Source organism: Osmerus mordax, chromosome 2 (assembly GCF_038355195.1).
Source record: "Osmerus mordax isolate fOsmMor3 chromosome 2, fOsmMor3.pri, whole genome shotgun sequence".
Lineage (NCBI taxonomy): Eukaryota > Metazoa > Chordata > Actinopteri > Osmeriformes > Osmeridae > Osmerus > Osmerus mordax.
Window position 1 is genome coordinate 12,769,341 of NC_090051.1, and position 24,892 is coordinate 12,794,232.

A 24,892-nucleotide genomic window follows, 5' to 3' on the forward strand; every position below is an offset into this window, starting at 1 on the left:
GGTCATCTGTGTGCTGTTTCCCCAATAAGGACCCAGACCAACACTTCAACAGCCAATCAAAGTCCTCTTGTTTTCCAGGTTGATGTTCCAACTGGCCTACCAAACAGTGATACTCCTCATGGTTCTCAAACTAACAGTCTTGTCTTTGGTGTCAAGGGTTGAGTTTATTTTAGGGGAATATTTTACTTGAGCAGTTTCTTCAGCCTGACGTCAGTGACCTGGCTCAGCTTCTTCTACTTCATCAACATTGTTCCCAACCCTGGCAAGTGTTTCATCTGGATGAAGGGACACATCAAGATGGTGGTGTATGTCATTATGGGGCTGGAGAAGCTTTTCATGTTCATTTATGAATGTATCTACATTACAAGTCAGTTCATAGTTAAGAAACAGCCTTTCAATTCCACAACTTTGAATGCAACCCTTGAATCAAGTGAAATCAATGAGTTCTTCAGTGTTAACACAATATTTATGATAATACAAGGGACATATCTCCTGGCATGTTTTGTGACCATGACATATTCATGGAGCAGAACTGTAGTCTACCTGCGCAGACACATGAAGAGCATAGTGGACAGCAGCAGCACCTTCTCCCAGCCGCAGCTGGAGGCTCAGATGAGGGTTGCTGTTCTAGGAAAAGTACAATCTGTGATGTACATCCCCTTTTGCCTCTACACAATTTTCTTTGTGGTCTGCTTCGGTGAATCATTTTACAAATACTTTGATCCCAACAATTACATTTATTTCACAATTTCCTCTCTGTTTGGTGCATGCGGTTCAATGTGCCTGGGATATTCTCAGTCTGTCTTCAGAAAGAGGTTTGTCATGTTTTATGAGGGAGTTTGGAGATGTAAAGTGTAATTCGTTTTTACAACAGGAGTTCAATTACACCTGTACTATATAGTGTATTCAGTAGTTCATTTTAGTTGACGGTAAAAACTAGAATAATTTCCTATGAGCTGTCAGTGTATGTGTATAGGAAGTAGTTTGTTCCATCTATATTAACATTTACAAGTATTTTTCTAAGATAAAGACATTGAACATGTTATTCATTTGAACCTCAAATTAGATGTTGTTCCTTTTGCAACAATGTTATCTTATATTACTTCTTAAAATTTTACTTTTTGAATTATTTGTAAAATTGTAGTTAAAAACATACATGTCTGTTTAATAATAAAGTGAGACAGTAAGATTCTTCATCATGTGTCTCTAACATGTTTTTATCAGTCAATGCCAGGTTGTTTGTTGCTCAATACCGCAAAGCATAATTTTTGGAAGGCTAATTTAAACCACAGCTGCCTGCCTTTGTCCATGCAAATGAAACAAAACCTTTACATGAACAATGGACATTTGGTACAGTCCATTAGAGATAGTTCAACAAGGCGTTAACCCTCTGGAAGAACATTTGTCACACTGAACAATTACTTTGCTTTGAAGAGTTTGTAAGAGGATGCAAAAGCTCCTTATTAAAGACAATTCTTAACTTATGGTAGCAGTTTTTAAGATGGAAAACTATGTTTTTGTTGCGTTAAATGGGTCCTGTTCTTCTTTTGACATTTTGCTGAACTCTGTCCTGGTCATCTGTGTGCTGTTTCCCCAAGAAGGACCCGGACCAACACTTCAACAGCCAATCAAAGTCCTCTTGTTTTCCAGGTTGATGTTCCAACTGGCCTACCAAACAGTGATACTCCTCATGGTTCTCAAACTAACAGTCTTGCCTTTGGTGTCAGGGGTTGAGTTTATTTTAGAGGAAATATTTTTCTTGAGCAGTTTCTTCAGCCTGACGTCAGTGACCTGGCTCAGCTTCTTCTACTTCATCAACATTGTTCCCAACCCTGGCAAGTGTTTCATCTGGATGAAGGGACACATCAAGATGGTGGTGTATGTCATTATGGGGCTGGAGAAGCTTTTCATGTTCATTTATGAATGTATCTACATTACAAGTCAGTTCATAGTTAAGAAACAGCCTTTCAATTCCACAACTTTGAATGCAACCCTTGAATCAAGTGAAATCAATGAGTTCTTCAGTGTTAACACAATATTTATGATAATACATGGTACATATCTCCTGGCATGTTTTGTGACCATGACATATTCATGGAGCAGAACTGTAGTCTACCTGCGCAGACACATGAAGAGCATAGTGGACAGCAGCAGCTCCTTCTCCCAGCCGCAGCTGGAGGCTCAGATGAGGGTTGCTGTTCTAGGAATAGTACAATCTGTGATGTACATCCCCTTTTGCCTCTACACAATTTTCCTTGTGGTCTGCTTCGGTGAATCATTTTACAAATACTTTGATCCCAACAATTACATTTATTTCACAATTTCCTCTCGGTTTGGTGCATGCAATTCAATGTGCCTGGGATATTCTCAGTCTGTCTTCAGAAAGAGGTTTGTCATGTTTTATGAGGGAGTTTGGAGATGTAAAGTGTAATTCGTTTTTACAACAGGAGTTCAATTACACCTGTACTATATAGTGTATTCAGTAGTTCATTTTAGTTGACGGTAAAAACTAGAATAATTTCCTATGAGCTGTCAGTGTATGTGTATAGGAAGTAGTTTGTTCCATCTATATTAACATTTACAAGTATTTTTCTAAGATAAAGACATTGAACATGTTATTCATTTGAACCTCAAATTAGATGTTGTTCCTTTTGCAACAATGCTATCTTATATTACTTCTTAAAATTTTACTTTTTGAATTATTTGTAAAATTGTAGTTAAAAACATACATGTCTATTTAATAATAAAGTGAGACAGTAAGATTCTTCATCATGTGTCGCTAACATGTTTTTATCAGTCAATGCCAGGTTGTTTGTTGCTCAATACCGCAAAGCATAATTTTTGGAAGGCTAATTTAAACCACAGCTGCCTGCCTTTGTCCATGCAAATGAAACAAAACCTTTACATGAACAATGGACATTTGGTACAGTCCATTAGAGATAGTTCAACAAGGCGTTAACCCTCTGTAAGAACATTTGTCACACTGAACAATTACTTTGCTTTGAAGAGTTTGTAAGAGGATGCAAAAGCTCCTTATTAAAGACAATTCTTAACTTATGGTAGCAGTTTTTAAGATGGAAAACGATGTTTTTGTTGCGTTAAATGGGCCCTGTTCTTCTTTTGACATTTTGCTGAACTCTGTCCTGGTCATCTGTGTGCTGTTTCCCCAAGAAAGACCCAGACCAACACTTCAACAGCCAATCAAAGTCCTCTTGTTTTCCAGGTTGATGTTCCAACTGGCCTACCAAACAGTGATACTCCTCATGGTTCTCAAACTAACAGTCTTGCCTTTGGTGTCAGGGGTTGAGTTTATTTTAGAGGAAATATTTTACTTGAGCAGTTTCTTCAGCCTGACGTCAGTGACCTGGCTCAGCTTCTTCTACTTCATCAACATTGTTCCCAACCCTGGCAAGTGTTTCATCTGGATGAAGGGACACATCAAGATGGTGGTGTATGTCATTATGGGGCTGGAGAAGCTTTTCATGTTCATTTATGAATGTATCTACATTACAAGTCAGTTCATAGTTAAGAAACAGCCTTTCAATTCCACAACTTTGAATGCAACCCTTGAATCAAGTGAAATCAATGAGATCTTCAGTGTTAACACAATATTTATGATAATATATGGTACATATCTCCTGGCATGTTTTGTGACCATGACATATTCATGGAGCAGAACTGTAGTCTACCTGCGCAGACACATGAAGAGCATAGTGGACAGCAGCAGCTCCTTCTCCCAGTCGCAGCTGGAGGCTCAGATGAGGGTTGCTGTTCTAGGAATAGTACAATCTGTGATGTACATCCCCTTTTGCCTCTACACAATTTTCCTTGTGGTCTGCTTCGGTGAATCATTTTACAAATACTTTGATCCAACAATTACATTTATTTCACAATTTCCTCTGTGTTTGGCCTATGCAGTTCAGTGTGCCTGGGATACTCTCAGTCTGTCTTCAGACATAGGTTTGTCCTGTTTTATGAGGGAGTTTGGAAGTGTAAACTATAATTCATGTTTACAAGAGGGGCACGGTTGAACCTATACTGTATATGTGTAGTAGTACATTTTGGTTGATGTTAAAACCTATAATGATTTAGAGTTGTCAGTGTACGTGTGTAGAAAGTTCATTTTAACATTAACAATTATTCTTTTAGCATTACGGCAGTGAATCAAACGTTGATTCAGTGAGATTCTGGGCCTCATGTACGTACATTTGCAAAAAAAGCGTTATTATCACCATGGCCAACCCACAGATTGCACACGTTGTGATAGGCTACTTCAGTTTACGTCGTATTTACGGAACCTCCAGTTCATCTGGTAATCAGCGCGTTTCTCCGCCCACTATACCGTAAATTGAGAGCATTTAAACAGCAATTAAATGCGCCTCCTTCTCTCTTTCTATCGGGGATCAGCCACCAAAGTCAAAACAGCGTAAACAAAGATTTAGTGATAACGAAATTGATGTGCTTGTTCATGAGGTAACAGCAAATTTAATATTATACAAGGCCGGAATTCCACACCGACACAAAAAAATGCAATCTGGACCGAAATTACAAATTCCAGTAGCCTAACTGTAATATTGCATGGCTGCTTAATCTGTAACGCGTAATGATTCGTATTCACTCAACTGAAAAAGTGTGATCCTTGTGGCAAAAATCCTTTCAGATCGTCTCCTCGGCCTATGTCTTTGTCTTGCTCGGATTACTGCTGCCATTTCACCAGATATGCGAGGGAACCCGCTTGCATCCAGGTTTAGGCTACACCTGCTTTTAAAGATCCTGTAAAGTGGACCTGAAAACTAGTTTAAGTTCGCCACACCACAGAAGAATGTGTTATTAACTACCCATCCAAATTCGAATGAAAAAATAACACCGACAAGTATGTTAAATTAGGCTTTGAAATCATGAAAAAATCAGACTGGAGACTGGGGGGGCGTGTAGCCTGAAGAAGTTGAAGCTCCGCCCCTCGCTGCCTACCTACGACTCAAATAAGGAGTAGCATGTACCTGCAGAGCCGGAGAGCTGCAGTATCAGGACCGCAGTTTCAGGACCGCAGTTTTAGGATCCTCGTTTTATCTGACAGCGCCACCTAGCAAATTGGGTAACCATGGACCGGAACAAGATAATCTATATTTTCCTGCAGTAGTGAATGCAGGTTATGGCTGGATAAAATCGAGTGAATTCAGGTATATTGGGACATCATTTAATTTGGGACAGCATAAGGAAAAATCTTTTTACTTCTGCCTTGAACAGGCTATGGTAAAGTTAGGGGTGCTAATACATTGCTTAGGAAGCATATAACTAAAGTCACATGATATAACGTAGGTGACATCACACAGGGGGGTGTGGACAGCATCAAACAGGAAGTTGACCCCTGAAAATCAAGAGGTGAGAAGAATGACGTGTGCTTTATGAGGATTTTAATATAAGGCTGTAAAATGTATAGGCTCAATTTAATGTGGACACCAATGTTGAACAAATATGTGTGATGTAATAGTTTACTAAAATAAAAATAAATGTTTTTGAAATTGTTTATATTAATTTAATTTGAACATTTTCTTGGTGTCCCAAATTACCAAACATGGTGTGGTAAATTGGGACAGCATGTTTCAGGTAATTTGGGACAACATTTTTAGGGTATAAAATGAAATATGTCAATAGTTAACTCATAAATAACCTGATTAAAAGTGAAAAAGTCACATTTACAACAACACAAAACCTAAGTGATGTATCCTAGGCAACTTTTGCAGAAGGAATTAGAGCTAACCATCAGAGCTGTGTGTAGTGGGCCTTGTAATTTGGGTCAGATTATTTTATGTCAATAATATCTTGAAACATTAGTAATAATAAAGTTATAATAAAAAGTTAATAACTTATTTTTTAGACTTAAATAATGTGGATACCTTGAGGAATTCAGAGATGTCTCATTTATTGGGTTATGTTTGGAACTTGATGACAAACTTAAACTCAGAAGATAGAATTACAAAAAATGTCTCAATATACCTGAATCCACCCTATATTTTAAATATATACATATCTGATTAATCAAATTCCCCAGTTTTCCTTGTTTCTTGACTCTCTCAAACCATTCAAATAGCCTATCTTGTTGTGATCTAGTGACACGTACTCCTCAATAGTATATTTCGTCATCCAAGTTGCTAGGTGGCGCTGTCAGATAAAACGAGGGTCCTAGAACTGCAATCCTGAAACTGCGGTCCTGAAACTGCAGCTCTCCGGGTCTCCGGCTCTGCAGGTTCATACTATTGCAAGTAATGGACGCTACGTCAAGCCGAACAAAACCGTATAGAATTAGAATTTATTTGTTCAATGAGTGAAACATGCAAAGATGCATATAAATGAAATGTTCCCCTGAAGGCCGAAATATGCTTCTGCGTCTCCGTTTACGGATGGGCGGGCGCACGGATACGCATGGATGGACGGATAGACTTCGTTTATGGTTCTCCGTAGGCTGTGGGTGCTGAAAACAATTCACCGCCGGGAGAGTAGGTGGCGCAACGGTTTTTTGTAAGTCGTCGTCGAGTGTTAATTTACCTAGGTTATAGTGATGGGAAGTTCGGATCATTTTACTAATTCGGTTCTTTGAATCTCGTTCAGTAAAATGAACAAATCTTTTTTCGAGTCATTCGTTCATTTCAACGGGGGGGGGGGGGGGGGGGGGGGGGGGCTATCCGTCCACTGCAAACATGTATCATATTCTCATGTAGGTTAGTGCATGACATGTGCACCAGCAGATACTATTTTAAAAGAAATTCCTGCATTAAAATAATGTATCATGACAGTTTGTATGATTTGGTCATTTATTATCACACTAGCATTTAATTATCACGGCAAACAATTACACTGCACTAAACTGTAAGTGTAAATGTAAAGTGAAAATAACAAAACCAGTCAGTATGATGACTGGAGCGAATATCATTCACGTCTTACTAAAACAGCGGCCACGCGAAAGGGAATGAGGAAACTGTTTCCTCGTCACGTGAAAAAAGGATCCAAAGACTCATAGAAAGACCGAGTCGGGAAATGAGCAAATCGTTTGTTTCCTCTAGCTACCACTACAGAGCCTATGCAGTTCACGTGAAAAATGATCCAAAGACTCGTAGAAAGACCGAGTCGGGAAATGAACGAATCGTTCGTTTCCTCTAGCTACCACTACAGAGCCTATGCAGGTCACGTGAAAAATGATCCAAAGACTCGTAGAAAGATCGAGTCGGGAAATGAACGAATCGTTCCCTCTAGCGTTTCCTGTAGCTACCGCTACAGAGCCTATGCAGGTCACGTGAAAAATGATCCAAATACTCGTACCCGAAGACCGAGTCGGGAAATGAACGAATCATTTATGTTTACTTGGACGAGCCTATGCAACAGTCTCGATGCGCGGCCACGAGAAAATGAATGAATCACTTTTTGAGAGGACTCGTTACTCCCGAGTCCTTGTAAGGATTCGTTCAAAATGAACGAATCGTTCACGAACGACACATCACTGCTAGGTTATCGAGAAGTCGGAGCAAATTTACAAATTAGCCGTTTCATCAATAAAATACGCACATTTTCAGCAACTACACTGCCCATTTCTCGTCACATTTTAATTCAGATGCTGATTTCCATGTACTGTTTAGCTGAAATATGAATTGTAAAAACTTACAGCAATGGCGGTCAAAGGATTCTGTTCGTCCGGTTTATCATGGCAACCCCGCCCCTGATGCAAGCGGTTCTTAATACGGACCAATCACAGCCAAGGGGTATCCGTAAAATGACGGACGGATAGTCAGGAAAATCAGGAGGTGCAGGTAGAGCTCTCCGAGGGGCACGGAGAGGGCGTTCCTTGACGGAGAGGGCGTTCCCTGTCTCCGTCTCCGTAAAAACGCAGAAGTATAAATCGGCCTTTAATACTGACTTATCACAGCCAAGGGGGTATCCGTAACTATCCGAAATTACGACGGATAGAAAATTCAGGGGGTGCACGTCGAGGGCGTTCCCATGTGTCCGTTTTTCGAAAAACGCAGAAGCATATATCGGCCTTGAGCTGTAACAGTAAAAATGGACACCAGAGACAGCAGACAGTGAGCTCTCCAACTAGGCTACTTCTAACACATTAGCTACCATTTCACCAAGATACCATCATTCTACACCGAGTAGCCTATCAATTTAGCGGTTTGCATTAACTCATAGCAGAGATATCTCTGGAAAAGTTATGTAGTATAATTATAACAAGCACACAGAACAGAGTGATGAGCTGCTGGCGGCGGTGGATTGTCCAGGTGCGACCGGAGGAGGAACGGCCGGGAGGACGATGCTCGGTACGGCTCTGCGCTGCAAGAGAAGCCGTGTGTCCGCGTACCCCGTCTGTCTGTTAAAACTATCCGCCGTGAAATGGTCACTGCATTTAGTCATTTAGCAGACTCTCTTATCCACTGCAGAGGCGGCTGTTGGAGTTTATCCAAAGCTTTCCATCAGCGTGGCTCTTCACGAAATCAATCCACCTATTTTTCCTTTCCTCATCAATAGGGAAATGAAATAGTGTTGCAGCGCAGCTGAAGTTTTTGCATCCAGGGAAGATGCAGTTGCGGGTGGAGGGAGACATCCTAAAGCTAGCTAGCTAGCTAGCTGATGTAGGATCCAATAACAGTACAGCAGTCAGTGATCTGACGTAGATGGGTCGAAATGACGTAGATGGGTAACTTTTTGGCCCCGCCCATTAAAACCTGATCTGAAAACGGAAGAGAAACTGTTCTACGGTCAAACGACACATTTCGGTGTGACAAAGTTTTAGCGCTTTGCACATGGTTTCAGGAACTCATTTCACACGTATATGATGTACTGAGAAGCAAATCATGGAATTGACTTTACAGGATCTTTAAGAGGCGCAGAATTTTCACCGCAAAATAGAGGTGCACTTTCACGGGCGGTTTCTGTACATACCGCGGAATACATAATTAGGCGCACTTTACGCATCCGCTCCCATCTCTATTATGGGAAACTCCCACTTTCACCTTGACCCTCCCGTGAATGCATATGCATGACACGGAAAAGCGCAATTTGCAATTTTCTGTTCGAGCACAGGCAGTCTGCGCTTTTACCTCAGTGCAGCATGTTTGTACATCCTACCTCGCCATGCTGTTACGTGCAAATTGCTAAACAAATACGCCTGAAGTGGGTGCAAAAGCGTTAGTACATGAGGCCCACTGTGTTTCAGTGTTTCTAATGTTATTTTAAGTCAATGTCAGGTCATTTGTTACTTAATATCACAAAGCATCAATTTTGGAAGGTTCATTTCAACCACACCTGCCTGCCTTTGTCCATGCAAATGGAACAAAACCTTTACATGAGCAATGGACATTTGGTACAGTCCATTAAAGATAGTTCAACAAGGTGTTAACCCTCTGGAAGAACATTGTTCACACAGAAGAAAGCACGTTGTCTTGAAGAGTTCAAAAGAGGATCCAAAAGCTCCTTCTTACAGAGAAAACTTTTAAATTTAAGATAGCCGTTTTCAAGATGGAAAACCTAGTTTTTGTTGAGTTAAATGGGCCCTATTCTTCATTTGACATTTTGCTGAACTCTATCCTGGTCATCTAGAGCTGGAGGCTCAGATGAGGGTTTCTGTTCCAGGAATAGTAAAGTCTGTGACGTACATCCCCTTTAATGCCTCTACTTTATAATTATTTTGTTTCCCTTTCTATTAACTAAATATTTCTAAATACTTGGTAACAAATGATAACTTTATCTATTCACTTCATTATCAGTTTGGCCTATTCAGTTCAGTATGCCTGGTATATTCTCAGTCTGTCTTCAGAAAGAGGTTTGTCATGATTTATGAGGGAGTTTGGAAACATAATGTATAGATTTTCAAGATGTTCAACTAATCCTTGATTGCATAATGTATTGTATGCTAAATCTGTACACTCCCCTTGTCAAAAATTACAGCCTTCCCTAAACCCCTAAAATAAAAGCTTTTTAATTGAATTTCAAACCTCAAATCTAGTTTGCAGGACGATGAAACGAGTTCTCATTCATCACAAACTTTGTGAATATCTGGGTTTTCCTTCTCCACAGGGCAGTAAGACTGAATGTAATCAGTGGGCAGCACTCATTCTTATTACATGCACTCATGGCTTCAGCAAAGCGATAACCGGGGATCCTGTCATCTACGGCACCTTTAAAGGCTCTCTATCAAAAATCAGTGGCACACATAACCTCAATTTCTTACTAATGTGTTCACTTGTGTATGTTTTTGTGGTTTTGTGGTATGTGAATGATTTTGTTTAACTGCCATGTTAAAAATGACCCTAAGAAAATATTTGTACCCTGGTGGTGTACAGCTTTCATGGAATGATGAATAAAGGTGGTGGTTCACTTTTTCTAAGGTTTGGGGTCACTAGTAAAAGCCATCAAATATCAGTAATAAAATATTATTTTGTGGGGTTTCACTGCTGTTAAACATAGTGGTGGGTCATGTTTACCATGACACAAATTTAAAAGAAACAGGGCCATGGTTTAAACCAATAAAAACAAATCTGCTACTTCTACTACACCATTGTACATCATCTTGAAAGGTATTCTGGCAGCAAGACAGATTATTGTTTTGTAAAGGTAAAACGTTATGTAAATCATTTTGTGACAGCACGCTTAATTTATTCCACATCGTTAGGATTTACATTGAACATGAGGCAGTGCTAGTTAATTTATGATACAAATACTGGAACTGCAGTCACAGAGCAACATACTCAGGATGTGATCTGAAAGACAGAGTTCTCTCGTGAGATGCAGACCGTTCTTCAAGATGGAACTTCCTCTTTTTGATGTTCTGAATGGTTCAACTTGCATTTTGGGCCTTCTGGTAAACCTCTTCTATATCTTATGCTTTCTGACCCAGAGTAGGGATGCAGAGCGAGCATTACGTCAACCTGTCAAGCTACTCTTTCTCATGATGATGGTGTACAGTATATTGCTTCAACTCACACAGATGGTCATAGTTGCACTAAAATTCAGGATGTGTTCCATCTTTATCCGTTTCGGTCTTAATTACACTCTCAGAATCTGTACCTTGTCCTGCATGTCATCGTTCGTGTGGCTCAGTGTCTTCTACTACACCAAGATTGTACCCAACCAACGACCGTTCTTCCTATGGATAAGGAGGAACATCAAAACCCTTGTCTACTGTGGACTTCTTTGTAACAAGCTCTACTTTATACTGAAATGTGTTGTTGATACTAGAAACTCGCTATCCATGTTGACGAACAATGACACTTTAACTAACACATGGAGTCTGGATAGAGAGTGGACTCGCAGTGCTCTCGCTATGATTTGGTGTCACATCTTTTACCTGATGTCATTCGCCGTGATGATGGCTGGATCATGGACAGCCACATTGGTGTACCTGTGCAGGCACATGAAGAACATGGAGGGAAGGTCCTTCAGTTCCCTGCACCAGAAGCAAATGAGGGTCACCATCACAGGGTTGATACAGACCATCTTATTCCTTTCCTGCGCCACATGGCTGGTGCTGATGCAGTTTGGCTCCCTTATGAACTTTATTGATATCAGACAATTAGATTCTGTAAATACAGGCATTTCTTTTTATGTCTTGATCATGAGTGTTAATGTGGGGTTGAGTCAGTCTCTCTTCAGGCAGATGGCATTCAGCATTCTGAGCAAGGTGAAAGCAGCTTTGAGATTTTCTTAGTTATTACGTAAAGGACTCAGTATACTCTTGATTAACAATAGTAGAAATGTGTGCAAGTAAAAGGTGTCCCTTTTTTCCTGACTGAAATTATATTTAAATGTTGTTTGATATGTTTACAGTCTGAAGTAGATTGTAGATGGAAAATAATTTAGCAATTGCCATTTAAAGTTAATGAAGTATTCTTTAAATGAATTTACAGTTTGTTTAGTGCTCAGTCATTTTCTTTTAATAAAAGTTAGCACAAAGGCAAGAAGTCTTCAACATTGGCTCTATGATTGTTTATGCTGTTTTTCAATTCACTGTGGAAAAAAAGTATAATTGGGAGAACATCATACAGTCTAAGAATATGTTTTATTTTAGACTGTATCTGCTGTCTGACCACTGAGCCATACCCACCCCAGAAACAGAATGCGTTCACACACACACAGACATTACACACACATCCTTTCTATAGATGTATTCAATAGACCAGCGAAAAAAGTGATTAGAAATGCTTCCTCTGCTTATTCATCAGATTCAGCACTTTATATAATGACATCAGGGCCACTCACAGACACTTTTCAACCTGCTCTTCTAATGCATTAGAAAAAAATTAGACTTTTACTTATGGGGGAAGTTTTGCAACAACCCAAATAATGAGCTACATGCAAGCTCCAAACAAAACCTCAGAGAAGACAGAAAGAGGAGGAGAGAGGAGAGAAAAGGGAGGTGAGAGGAGGGAGGAGGATGGAAAAAAGAGGGAGGAGAGAGGAGGGAGGGAGAGGAGGGAGGGAGGAGAGAGGAGGGAGGTGAGAGGAGGGAGGTAAGAGGAGGGACGGACATGAGAGGAGGGAGGAGAGAGGAGGGAGGTGAGAGGACGTAGGAGAGATGTAAAAAAATGTTATCACAACAATTGTATTGTTGTTGTTTGACACCATGTTCTCTGAAACAGTAATGTATAGATAACTAAACATTTCCAAAATATTTCCTAAGTTTTGGATTATCACAATTACAGTAAATTACTCGTTTTATAATAATATATAGTACATCAATGGGTGTCATTGGTACAGGACCAGATTTAATCTTCCTCTGTGTATTTTATTTGGTCTTGAATCTGTAGTTGTGCGTGCAAAGTTGCGGAGGAGAGACTTGTTTTCTCCCTAAATGAGAGAGACAAAATACTTGTTTTTCCCCTCAGAGAGATGAGTAGACAGGGGACACCACCCTAAGGAGAGCAAGGCAGCTACACAGAGCTGCACATAGCTTTGAAAAGCTCTAGACTATCGGATCTGCTATTTATTGTCATTTAGGACGATCCTGAGGGAAAATTTCAGTAGTCTCTCCCAGCGTGGGTTCAATTGTTATTGTGTAGATTCATCATATGCTGCCCCCATGAACAATGGACACGTTTCCTTGGGAAGAATACAGTGAATTACTTATCAAAAGGAACATTGTTGAGATCTCAATGTGTGATCAATTTACATGTAAAAATGTTGCACTCCACAGTTTCACTAAAGTGTAGAAATTGTTGGAAAAGTTTTGAATAATGCATAAATGTGCACTCACCCACATGTTTTATTCATACTCTATATATAACTTGTTGTAGCACAATATCAAAATGGCACCATAGAAGGATTGATAAAATGGGGCATTTAAGAAAGAAAAAAGTTAAAATCCATGAAAACAAACCAGATGTGTCTAACTCTAACCAATATGAGTTTATGGCTGTGAACAATCTGTTTCTGACACCAATCAGAAACTTGAGAGTTTATACCAGAGTTCACATGTAAGGGAGCAGCGTGTACTTCACACAGGGGAACAATCACAGCTGAAGAAACAGGATTAAATTGATTTGTTTCTCTTTCACGTTTTTACCAAAAATTATCATTCGCACACTCACACACACTCATAATGTATGTTCACACACATTCACTCACACACATGATGTCCATCAACTCAATGTTCTTAATGGTTGTAATTACAACTATAAACATCAAATATAATCAGCATCTCCTAGGGGGGAAAGACTAATGGATCTGGTTTAAAGAATTGACCTCAGATAGATTATTTCGAGAAGGTTGCATTTATGTTTGAATGATTGCTTGTGTATGTGTGTGTGTGTGGTATGTGCGAGCATGAATATGTGTGTCTGCATGTAAATATGTCTGTGTACAAGCGGATATGTGTGTGTGTGTTGATATTTGTCAAGGCCTGCCTTGCTTGGGGAATAGAACTGTGTTCTCAGTAATCACAATATCAAGCTAACTCCCCACAGGAACCATCATCGGAACACATTGAACCTTACAGTGATAATGGGATATTCTTGTCCAATCGAAAACAGTGCCTAGTACAAAACTACTGAAAATGTGCTGACATCACTGTCTCAGCTAGTTTGAAAAAAAAGAAGAAAAAAAGTGATGGTAGCTCTCTTGACTGTGGTGCTAAAAATGAAATCCACAGAGAGTACTTATTTATTACGCGGTGGTGTTTTATGCACATATTAAATGGTTCACTTCAACAACCCAGGAATTACTTCCCCATTTTGTTTCTGTATAAGTTAGATTTACATGTGTCTGTCACTGATGCCAAAGGTATTTCTTCTTCCTTTTTCTTTTATGGGAGTAGGGTCTAATTGTTTTTCACTTTGGTGTTTTAAACTTGCATCTGATTTGAGCTGGTCGCCATTAAAGCAGGGAGATTGCAGGGCTATTCATCAAGTTGAAGCTCCGACTCATTGCATTGTTTATCATTTTCAACAGGTTCATTTGATTTGGAATAAAAAAAAAAGCTTTTACTAGGGCTGGGAAGACCCTCAACCACATAGCAGTAGGAAAGTAATTATAGCTTGGGTCATAATTTCATATTCAGTCTGGTGTCAGAATTGTAGATAAATGTCCTTATAGAGTCCTCAAAGAGGAGGTGAGTTGTTGATGGTAAAGTCATTTATATGTTACTCTAATGCATGTTGGATGTTGAGTGAGAGCTTGTAGTGTGTGTGTTTGTTTGTGTCTATGTGTGTCCTGCCGTGTGTGTGTGTGTGTGTGTGTGCGTGCGTGCGTGTGCATGTGTGGGGTGGGGTGGGGAGGGAGTGCAGGGGAAGAGGAGGGAGAAAAAAAGCTTTAATCACATTATTTTAAAACCTCAGAAGTCACAGTCAGTAGCTCACTAAGAAAAATCTATTTAAAAGCAATATGGATTTCCGGTGCTTTATGTGACCTACTAATATTTTAATATTAAATGTGTGTTTTGTTTCTAAGGTAAAAAAAAAGCCGGACCAATGATTTACTGCTCCTGTGATGGATGTTTATGTAAATCAAAGGTCAGATGGAGGAATATGAGTCTCTGATGCCATGCCATCAAAATGAAGTGTTTTTATCAACACAGTCTGAATAGGCCTCAACACTACCAGGTCCCCATCCACAAGAGGGGCCCTCCCCTGCAGTACACGTGACAGTGTGATGTGACAGTGTGGCGTGTGTCCTCACCACAGGGGTACACATCAGGTAGTACCATTTCCAGGTATTTTTAGCCATGGAGGCCAGCCCTAAGCAAGGGGAGCGATAAGCCCCTTAGCACCGTGGCACCTTTTCTAAAGTGTGAAGGGAAACATGGCAGGAGACATGACACATCTGGATTGGGACTTTTAGTTCTTGTGTAGGAGACGTGCTGATAACATCTATAGTGCTTTGCAAAAGTCTGAGGCACCAAAGATCTTTCACATAAAAGTTGTTTTGTATTTCTTTTTGTCTTTTGTGTCAGTAGAAAGGAGCAAAGTTAGATTAATTTAGTTTGAGTCTTTTTATTATATTATGTCCTGATCCTGAAGCATTTTTATTTTATTTTGTGAATGATAACCGTATGACCTATGTATTCCACTCCTGAGACCACTAAGAATTGGACCGTATGCAATACTACAGTGTATTTTTCTCTATTTTATATTGACTTATTGATCGCTTCACAGACACATTTTCTGCAGTAATGTCCAATACATTAGTTTGACAATGTGTTCTTTTGCGCGTATGTGGACATCCACAGAACAAAAGTGCGGTGATGTATCAGTGTTGCTGTTTCTGATGAGACGTAGTGATGGATATCATGCAAGATTTTATTCTTCATTGATTTCCCATACTTTGTATTTGGCATGTTCCATTTGCTGACACACAGTCAAAGCAATTTTTATGAGGTTGTGATTTACAGGTTGTGATTTACAGAATTAGGTATCAGAGTGACAAATTGCCAAACCTATGTTGAACCATGTCACAAAGTGACTGCCAAGCCCTGTAAGGTTCTCAAAGACAGCTACAACAGATTGTGTAGCTCTGTTTGCTTGTAGGGGACGGCAGGAAGAGGATGCAAGACAGAGACAAAGGAAGGAATTTAGACATCACAGCGCACTGAAGAGGAGGGAAGCTGGCACCTGAAGGGTTAAACGTTTGACATTTACATCGTAACATTACATTTTATTCATTTAACAGGCTTTTATTCACAGCAACATACAAATGGTGCATAAAATATGTACAACAGGATAATCAAGGGACCAAAGAACAGTTTGTAATGGCAGAACGGCTGTCATGTGTGATAGCTGAAAGGTTACACCCACCAGAAAGCAACTCTACGACCTGCGTGCTGATCGCAGTCTCTCTGAACGGCGAGAGAGACAGGGCGTGGGGGTGGTTAACCACCTGACATGTTCTTCTTTGCAAATGAAGCACTTGTCATTTCAATTCGTATCACAAACAGGGTAGCCTACATCTGGACTGTGGGTATTTATTAAAATTCCCAAGCCTGGTACCATATTACCCTGCTGATGTACTGTTCACATGCTACTAGAGTAAAATACGTCTGGAAGTGAATTGCAGCTGTACTTCATGATATATCTCGCTAACTGTCTCATGCAGTGGGTACTGAATAAGAACAGTGGATTTTCTGAATTGTTCATTAGTTGTACTTATAAAGGGAAGACACAGTGGAATGCACAGCGAATACTGTGTGAAACAATTTAACTTCAATAGCACATATTCAGAAGGTTATTTTAGTTGATAAGAAGTGTGTAATCCATACCAGTGTGTAACCCAGTAGATCACCGACTTCACTTCTAGGCCAGCCAGCGGTGCTGCTTTTTAACAGGAGGCCAGGCATTGGTTGTATTCAGTCTATGGCTATGTAGCTCCTCTCCTCTGAGCATGGACATTTCAGACGCTGTTTTACCGTTTCCCTTGAAAGTCCTTGGTGACACAATGAGGAGATGGCTTCAGATGGCGCAACGCTGAAGAGCCTAGATGAGAGGAAATGAAAAATCCACCCACCGACCCAATTACAAGAAGAAAAAGACGGTTTATCGTCGTTCATCTCACGCTGTTATTGCACCACGAGCACAAGGGGAGCTAATAACAGCGGGGAGAGTTACAAGGTAAAAGATAAGAAAATAACTTGGAAATTACATTTGCCACATGCAATCATTCATATCAGTCAGAAGATAATGAGAGAAAGTTCCCTTCCTTCTGTCACGTTGTCATCCAGATTGATCAAGAAGTTATGAATGCAAATGTGGACTGTATGCTTAGATTGCTATGTGCATAATTAAGGATAGATTGCCAAGATGTTTTACAAGAGCATATGTCAGTGCTGTATGATCTCCTGCAATCTGAGCCTCAGAAATCCAACTCAAAAGGCCACACGTACTTTAAAGTTTAAACTTTTTACTTCTCAAATGAATTTGAATTCAGGAGACAGTACATAAATGACATTCAAAAAGGCTTTTCCTGGAAAGATACTCTCTCACAGCAGAATCACAGAGAGAGCTTTGAAAAGATTTGTTGTCACACACCACTTTTCTGCCATGAACACACCGGACTGTACTGGGGAGTCAGATGGCTGAGCGGTGAGGGAGTCGGGCTAGTAATCTGAAGGTTGCCAGTTCGATTCCCGGTCATGCCAACTAACATTGTGTCCTTGGGCAAGTCACTTCACCCTACTTGCCTTGGGGGAATGTCCCTGTACTTACTGTAAGTCGCTCTGGATAAGAGCGTCTGCTAAATGACTAAATGTAAATGTATTGATTATTCATCCTTTGTAATGTGTGCTGGAAAAGCAGTATGTCACAATGCCCTAAATTCAGAGAGAGAACATTTTAAACCAGTGCAGGGCTTCTGTTTCTCTTCTGGGTGTCTTCAATGCAGTGTTTTACACAAAGGAACTGACAAAGGCCTTCATCCGTCTCTGCTGACGGAAGAGTCCTAACCTCTGGCTTTGTGTGCTCTGCAGAGCACTGAGGGTCCTGGTCCCCTCCACCTCCTGCCTGCCACATACACACAGTGGAGGCTAAAACAACAGGGACTAATGCACAGGAGACACAGAAAGAGGAGGGGGGAGGGCAGAGGGAGGGAGAAAGAGAAGGAGCATTCAAACAAGGGACAGGGAGAGAGAGACAGAGAGAGAGAGAGAGAGAGAGAGAGAGAGAGAGAGGGAGGTGAGATAGGGAGAAAAGGGAGGGAGAGGGATAGAGAGGTGTTGTAATTCTAAATCATTTATGCTTCTGTTTCCCCAGCCTTGACACCGGGGCATGCACAGATGCACATCCTAAATCATTGATTGCATGGAAAGTAGACTTGAATGGTAAATAAATGGGTCCCATAAAACCTTGCAAGGATGGATATTGAGATCATATCTGCTGCTTTTTTATTTATTCGGAAAGTCAGGGAGCATCCCTCTGAGCCAAGGATAGAGAGATCCTCAGGAGTCCCTCCACCTCTCAGGCCCTGCTCACAACCACCTCTATCTGATTAAAGGGTTAGGGTAACACACAGCTCTTCGCTTTTATCTCCTTAAGTATCGATGCTGCTTGGGCTTGTCTTACCAGTTCCTGGCCTGCTTATTGATGTCCATTTCCCTCCATAACACTGACTTTCAACATGAGTACATGACTCCGCAGCGAGCCTTCCTCAGGCTCTTCAGAAGCAGGGCAAAACAAGACCGCCGCCACTGTCTGAAAAGTTATTTAGCCAAACTCTGATCGCCTCCAAACTTCTCCTCTCGGCTGTGACGGATCCCAGAGCAGGGCCAGAAGGCGACAATCTTGCAGGAAACTGTTTCATTAGATGTCCAGAGCTCTGCTGAAACTTGATCTGGCCGGCATACTGTGACATGTGTAATAGAAAGCAGACTGGCAGGGGACTGGGGAACATTGGGGGACCATGGCACTCACACATCACAGGCCAGCCTCAAGCATGGCTAGGATGACAGGTTATCAATAACCCTATTATATGAGCTGTCAGGGACCATGACAGAGGGCACAGACACCATGTCACACAGCAACTACACAAACACGCGTCAAATTCACACATTTTTTGCTTGCTTTGCTTGGTATTTCCATGGCCAAAAGTGATGGTGGGTGTGGTGTTGAAACCTTAGTTTTCCATGACAGGGCTATAGTCATGTCCCCTATGAAGAACTGGAGTGCTGCATTCAGTAAAAACAGCACTTGTTTGTAGCTTTCTTCTTGGTCTATCTGACATAGCAAACTGGATCATACCTTCTGTAAATCAAATAGCACACATGATCGTGATGTTACATAGACAATACATCATAGACAACAAATATATTAAAAGGCACATTTTCTGAAACGTAATAATGGTCAGATAAAAGGAAAGAGAGTTAGCAAGCGATAATAAGTAATAGCAAGCCACACTGCCAAGTGATCCCTCCTTTGTGTGTCTGTAAAAACACTTGTCTGCCGCCACCAAGTATAAAATCTGCATCCGTGGTTCAATGGCGGGTAATTCTCACACAGGCTGACATACTGGCACCAGGAACAGCTTTCAAGATGTCACACTGGGCTTATAATACAGTCCATGTAACTTTCACTCAGCTGGGTATTTTCACGTAGCAACACTGCCACCAACTGGCTGCGGTGGTGCGGACTGGGAAAACAACATCATACATCGCGAAAAGGGCTCTCAAGTCTCACGTATTCGCGTGAGTATATATTTGGAGTATATATTTATACTCCATAGGATGCTACAGGTCACAACCCTGAATGTCAGGAATACTGGGGACATACAGTTAGGTCCATAAATATTTGGAAATTGACACAATTTTCATCATTTTGCCTCTGTATACCACCACAATGGATTGGAAATGAAACAATCAAGATGTGCTTTAAGTGCAGACTTTCAAAGTGCAGTCCCTTAAAAAGGGGGGGCACATATAAAATGTGTTGTAATTCCTACACCGTTCACCTGATTTGGATGTAAATACCCTGAAATTAAAGCTGAAAGTCTGCACTTAAAGCACATCTTGATTGTTTCATTTCAAATCCATTGTGGTGGTATACAGAGCCAAAATGATGAAAATTGTGTCAATGTCCAAATATTTATGGACATAACTGTAACAGCTACTGAAACTCTACTAACCAGAAAGAGGATGTTTAAGAGAGGGCTAGCAATGACTGAGTTCTGCCCATATGGCCGTGAAACAGCAGAAACGGAAGTCTATATAATGTGGGAGTGTACAACAGCAAGAGCGACATGAAGGATATTCCAACCTCTAACAGTCTTACAGGAACCCAGATAACAACGGCACAAGGAATTATCTATGGACCACCGGAAGGCCTTAAAAACGACAGCACAAGAAAATGACTGGAGGATCATTAACATAATAAGTACTCTGGAGTGTTTTGAATATGATCTTGGCACCCTGTAAACCTTTCAATGGTTTACCTTGATTGTGAGGTAACTGATGGACTATTTTAGCTTTCTAGCCCCACTAAAGAGAGATCCTTTTTAGAAAACAAAAACATTGTGTTGAATATCATTTTGTGCTAAATGTGTATTATGAATAATGAAATTATATTTTAACCCCAAATCTGTGGAAACCTGAAATAAGTTATTTTTACTGTTTCAATGTAATACTGTGATGGAAAGTGAAAATTCTCAATAAGAGTATTTTACTAAAGATATCCGTGGAGAGAAACATAACCAAGTATCAAACAATTTTTCGATGACCTGCTCACTTGGAGCTTCCTAAACTGTCGGAAATATTCAATAGTAGTAACTAATAAGGTACTGTAAAGAAAGGTACACTTACACCAAACTTCTGAGAAAACTTGAGAGCCCTGATCGCGAACACACCGCTCATCATTCACCGCTTGATAGAATTTAATGTAAAATACTTTACGAAGGCGTAAACTGGAGGTGTGTTCATATCAGTCACAGGTTAATCCTGTTTACGCTGTTCGCGTCCTGCCATTCACAGGAGAACCCGTGATCTGAGGTGTCATCCCTCCCCAGTTTGATATTCCACACACTCATCTGCTCCCATGGCGGCTGTCTGCTCGCCCTCACAGCCACTGAGTAATGAACCTCTTCTCCGGTAATGTTTCCCCAGCCTGATGGCTGTTGGGCTGTGGGGCCATCGAGAGCACATCTTTATGGAGCATCTAGTCTCAGGCTGCCTCACCTCTGACCCCGGGCACAGGCTGGATAGACTTAGGAACCTGTGACACTTTAACTGATAAGCTGCGTGTTTGGTGATGGTGAAGTGGAAGAATATGTACTACGTTTTATAAATTTCTCAATGTTTGAAATGATGTAAATATTTAAGTACCCTTGTATACTAAATATACTAAGTCTTGAAGTGAAGATTATTCTAAGTGTCGTGAAGGGCTAGATCCTAAGTCCAAACAGACGCACTGGAACTCAGAGTTTGATGCAAAAGTATCTACACAAACGTATCTAAACAAGTGAGTGTGTTCCCGGGAGCAGACTGGAATTTGTCTTATATATCAAAACCTTATCAGTTCTGTAATTTTTCTATTGGTACAATACTGTTTGTCACAGATGCATTATGCATTTCTCACACTATTGGTCTCTTACCCTAGGGGCTTCAGATTACAGAAAACTCCTATTTTTTAGGCTTGCTCTGGCCTTGAAGACTAGCTGCACTGGGTTGCTGAGCATAAGGTCGTAAATCTGTCCCATGATATCTGGGCCTTGTAGTCCTTGATATCTGGGCCTTGATTTGCACTTTGGGCTTAATATGTTCTACATATTAGTGGCAATACTAATCAGTCAACAGCTTTGCATCTGGTTTTCAGTAATATAGCATATAAAGGTAAAAAAGTGATTAAGAGGTTCATTTTCAATCATATAATCCATAATCATTATCCAACTTCATAATTACAACAGTGTGATGTTTTTCTACAACAATGGCTGTGATTGGGTGTGCCACTACTCTAAAGTGACCTCGGGATAAATATGACCCAAATATAAATATGAATATGACCACTGAAGTTCTATATCAGAAACATATAGTGATTTTGTATGTGTGGAGTGGGAGATATACATTGTTTATTTTTTATAAATTTTAAAGATTGTCTCCAGTTTAGTTTAGGTATTGGTTGGTGTTTTATGTCTGTTTCTTTGTATATGGCGCCCATTAAACAGAATGGAAGGACAACATTTATAGGATACAGTACGTATATATAAACATATATTTGTTTCTGAATATTCATGGATTTTAGTGACATTCTTTATACTAAACAAAATATATGTTAGGAAGAAATACAGCCTGATGTGAAACGTGTACTTTCTTTTTATAGTATTAACTTTAATAAAAGTTTCAACAAAAGGCACAGATGTATAAAATATGGTAAAGTGGGTTAGAGTATGTTGATATGTGTAGTTTATATTAATTGGGCCATTTCAAATGATTGGTTGTATGTTCACTGTGTACTGTGTGTAACTGTGTTTTAACTGTTTTGGAAAAGATAATTGTGTTATCTTCCTCTGTTCTTCCACTCCATTCTCTCATGAGATTGAATAAACAACTGAACAAAACTAAAAGTGTTGTTCCAGGATGTGGGGGCAGAGTTTCAGCATGGTGGTAGTGTTTCCAGTCTCATTGGGTGCAGTGTTCCCAGGTGGGAACTGGCCTCCTTCCTGGCATCTCATGAATTATTCACAGCACCATTGTCTGGGTGGCCCTCACCTGTTGACAGGTCCACTGGAGAGGTGGTGGTGGTGGTGGGGGGGGGGGCAGCGACCCCTTTACAACATGTGACAAGTGTCTGGCTTCACCTGTCTGGTCTGTCTGTGTGTGTGTGTCTGCAGTCTACCCTCAGTGCAGACAGCTGCTGGCATAAAGACCTCCAACGTGGGCTGAAACTGGTATTTTATCACAGGTAAGGGTATCATAGCTTCTGTCACTTTACTTTTTAAGGAAAGGTAAAGTCATATCACAGTGTGTTTTTATTGTGCTGTCTGGTGTCTTTCTCAACAATCACCAACTCCATTATTCAGTTCTGTACGCAGTCTGTGAGCAGATGCTTGGCTCAGAACTGTGAATAGCTGTTTTAAAATTTGTTTTTGTGTTTGTATTGTACTGTTATTGCATACAATGCCTATCATTTGTTAATTTTTACAAAATACCTTAATAAGACTTTCACATACATGCACGGACTGTCTATACAGCAGCGAGAAACTGAAACATTGATTTGTTATCATAAAGTTGTAAATGTATACATTGATGGATTGTAATCAGAATCTTTGTCTAGGTTCAGACCTGCCCATTATGCTGTAAGGTGAACTGAATGTATTAAATAATTCACAATACAGATGCTAACTTTTTTTCTTCCTGTCATCAGGGTCATGATGACATCCCCATGTCTTTTTTTCCTCATCCACTACACTAGTGTTTTTCTGTTTAGGATAGTGGGGGCTTGCTATAAAGGATGTGACTGTCTCTCCGATATCAAATACATCAACTGCTCTTCTGGGAATTTCACCACTCTGGTCAGCATCGCCCGCAACACAGAGTACCTGGACCTGTCCAGAAACCTGCTGACAGTGCTGCCGCCAGACTCCCTGGGACGACTGTGGAGGCTGCGGGTGCTGCTACTGAGAGACAACAACATCAGCCTGGTTTCAGATGGGGCTTTCTCTCACCTGCTGGGCCTCCGCAGGCTGGACCTGAGCCACAACCGGCTCTCTGCCCTGGGCGAGGGCTTCTCCACAGGGTTGGGCACCCTCATGGAACTCCTCCTTAGCCACAACTCTCTCACCGTCCTGGAGAGCGGCAGCTTCCAGAACCTGGACAACCTTCAGAAGCTGGACCTCAGCGCCAACCTCATCCATCTGGTGTATCCCAGGGCTCTGGGCAGCATGACTGCTCTGCGGCGCCTCCATCTGGAAGGGAACCGCCTGGCCAGCCTGGGTCCCGACCTGTTCTCCACCCTGCGCTCCCTGGAGGTACTGGGCCTGCGGGGGAACCAGGTGAGCTCCACCGAGGCGGGGGTCTTCACCCCTCTGTCCCGCCTGGCTCTGTTGGACCTGGGGCACAACCGCCTCAACACGCTGGGATTCCGGACCCTGCTGAGCATCCGCACTGCCAGCCTCCATGTCCTGCTGGAGGGGAACCCCTGGCACTGCGACTGTGACCTCCAGCGGGTCTTCAGTAAGCTGAATGCAGTCCAACGCCTCTTCCTGGACGACCTCGGGGCTCTGCGGTGCAGCGACCCGGCAGAGCTGAGGGGCAGGTCCATGGGCGACGTGCAGGCGGAGCTCTGCGTGGGTGAGACGGTGACCGTGCTCATCCTGACTATTACTGTGGTGATCACCGTGGTGGCGGCCATTATCATGGCAGAGAAGAACAAGAAGAACAGTAAGGAGTGGACGGAGGAGAGCGTGGGACTGGAGGCCTACTGCGACAACTAGGCCTGCGGCAGGCTGATGAGGAAGAGGAGAGAGATACCATGGAAATGCAAATTGTATTCTATATGCAAGAGAAGTGTATTCTATGTTATAGTATATTATATTCTGTAGATTACATACTGTATATTACATATTGTATTAAGCTTTTACAGTCAGAACAAAATTCTTCCAGATTGTATTCGTGTTATTTGGAATCACTAAAGACTCTTTTATTTCTCAACAAGATTTGGTGGCCTTTGTTATAAAGCTTCTGTAACTATTGGAAATGTCTTCCGCCAATTTAATACAATAAATGAAAAGGGCCAAAGGCAGACCTTCCTGCAGGGAAGGCTTTGTTGGCATGGCTAACATTAGGGGTTAAAGAGTGTGTCCTTGTGAAACAATCATAAAAAGTAGCGAACAATAGAACATTTTTTGTGCTGGGACTGACTGGCAAAATACAGCCATGCATATTTCATAGCTCCACCTTTCACCTCAGGCATACAAAAGGGAAGGTTAGATGAAGATA

The 24,892-nt window shown here is 41.1% G+C and overlaps 1 protein-coding gene across 1 annotated transcript; it reads left to right on the top strand.

The window, feature by feature from the left end:
- The first annotated feature begins 510 nt into the window (after positions 1-510).
- Positions 511-24,387, top strand: LOC136959321 (trophoblast glycoprotein-like). The gene is made up of 7 exons (XM_067253630.1): positions 511-650; positions 1,768-1,878; positions 2,104-2,223; positions 3,224-3,451; positions 3,677-3,782; positions 22,786-22,856; positions 23,382-24,387. The coding sequence occupies exons 1-7, from the start codon at positions 511-513 to the stop codon at positions 24,385-24,387; spliced, it is 1,782 nt and encodes a 593-aa protein (XP_067109731.1).
- The last annotated feature ends 505 nt before the right edge of the window (positions 24,388-24,892 follow it).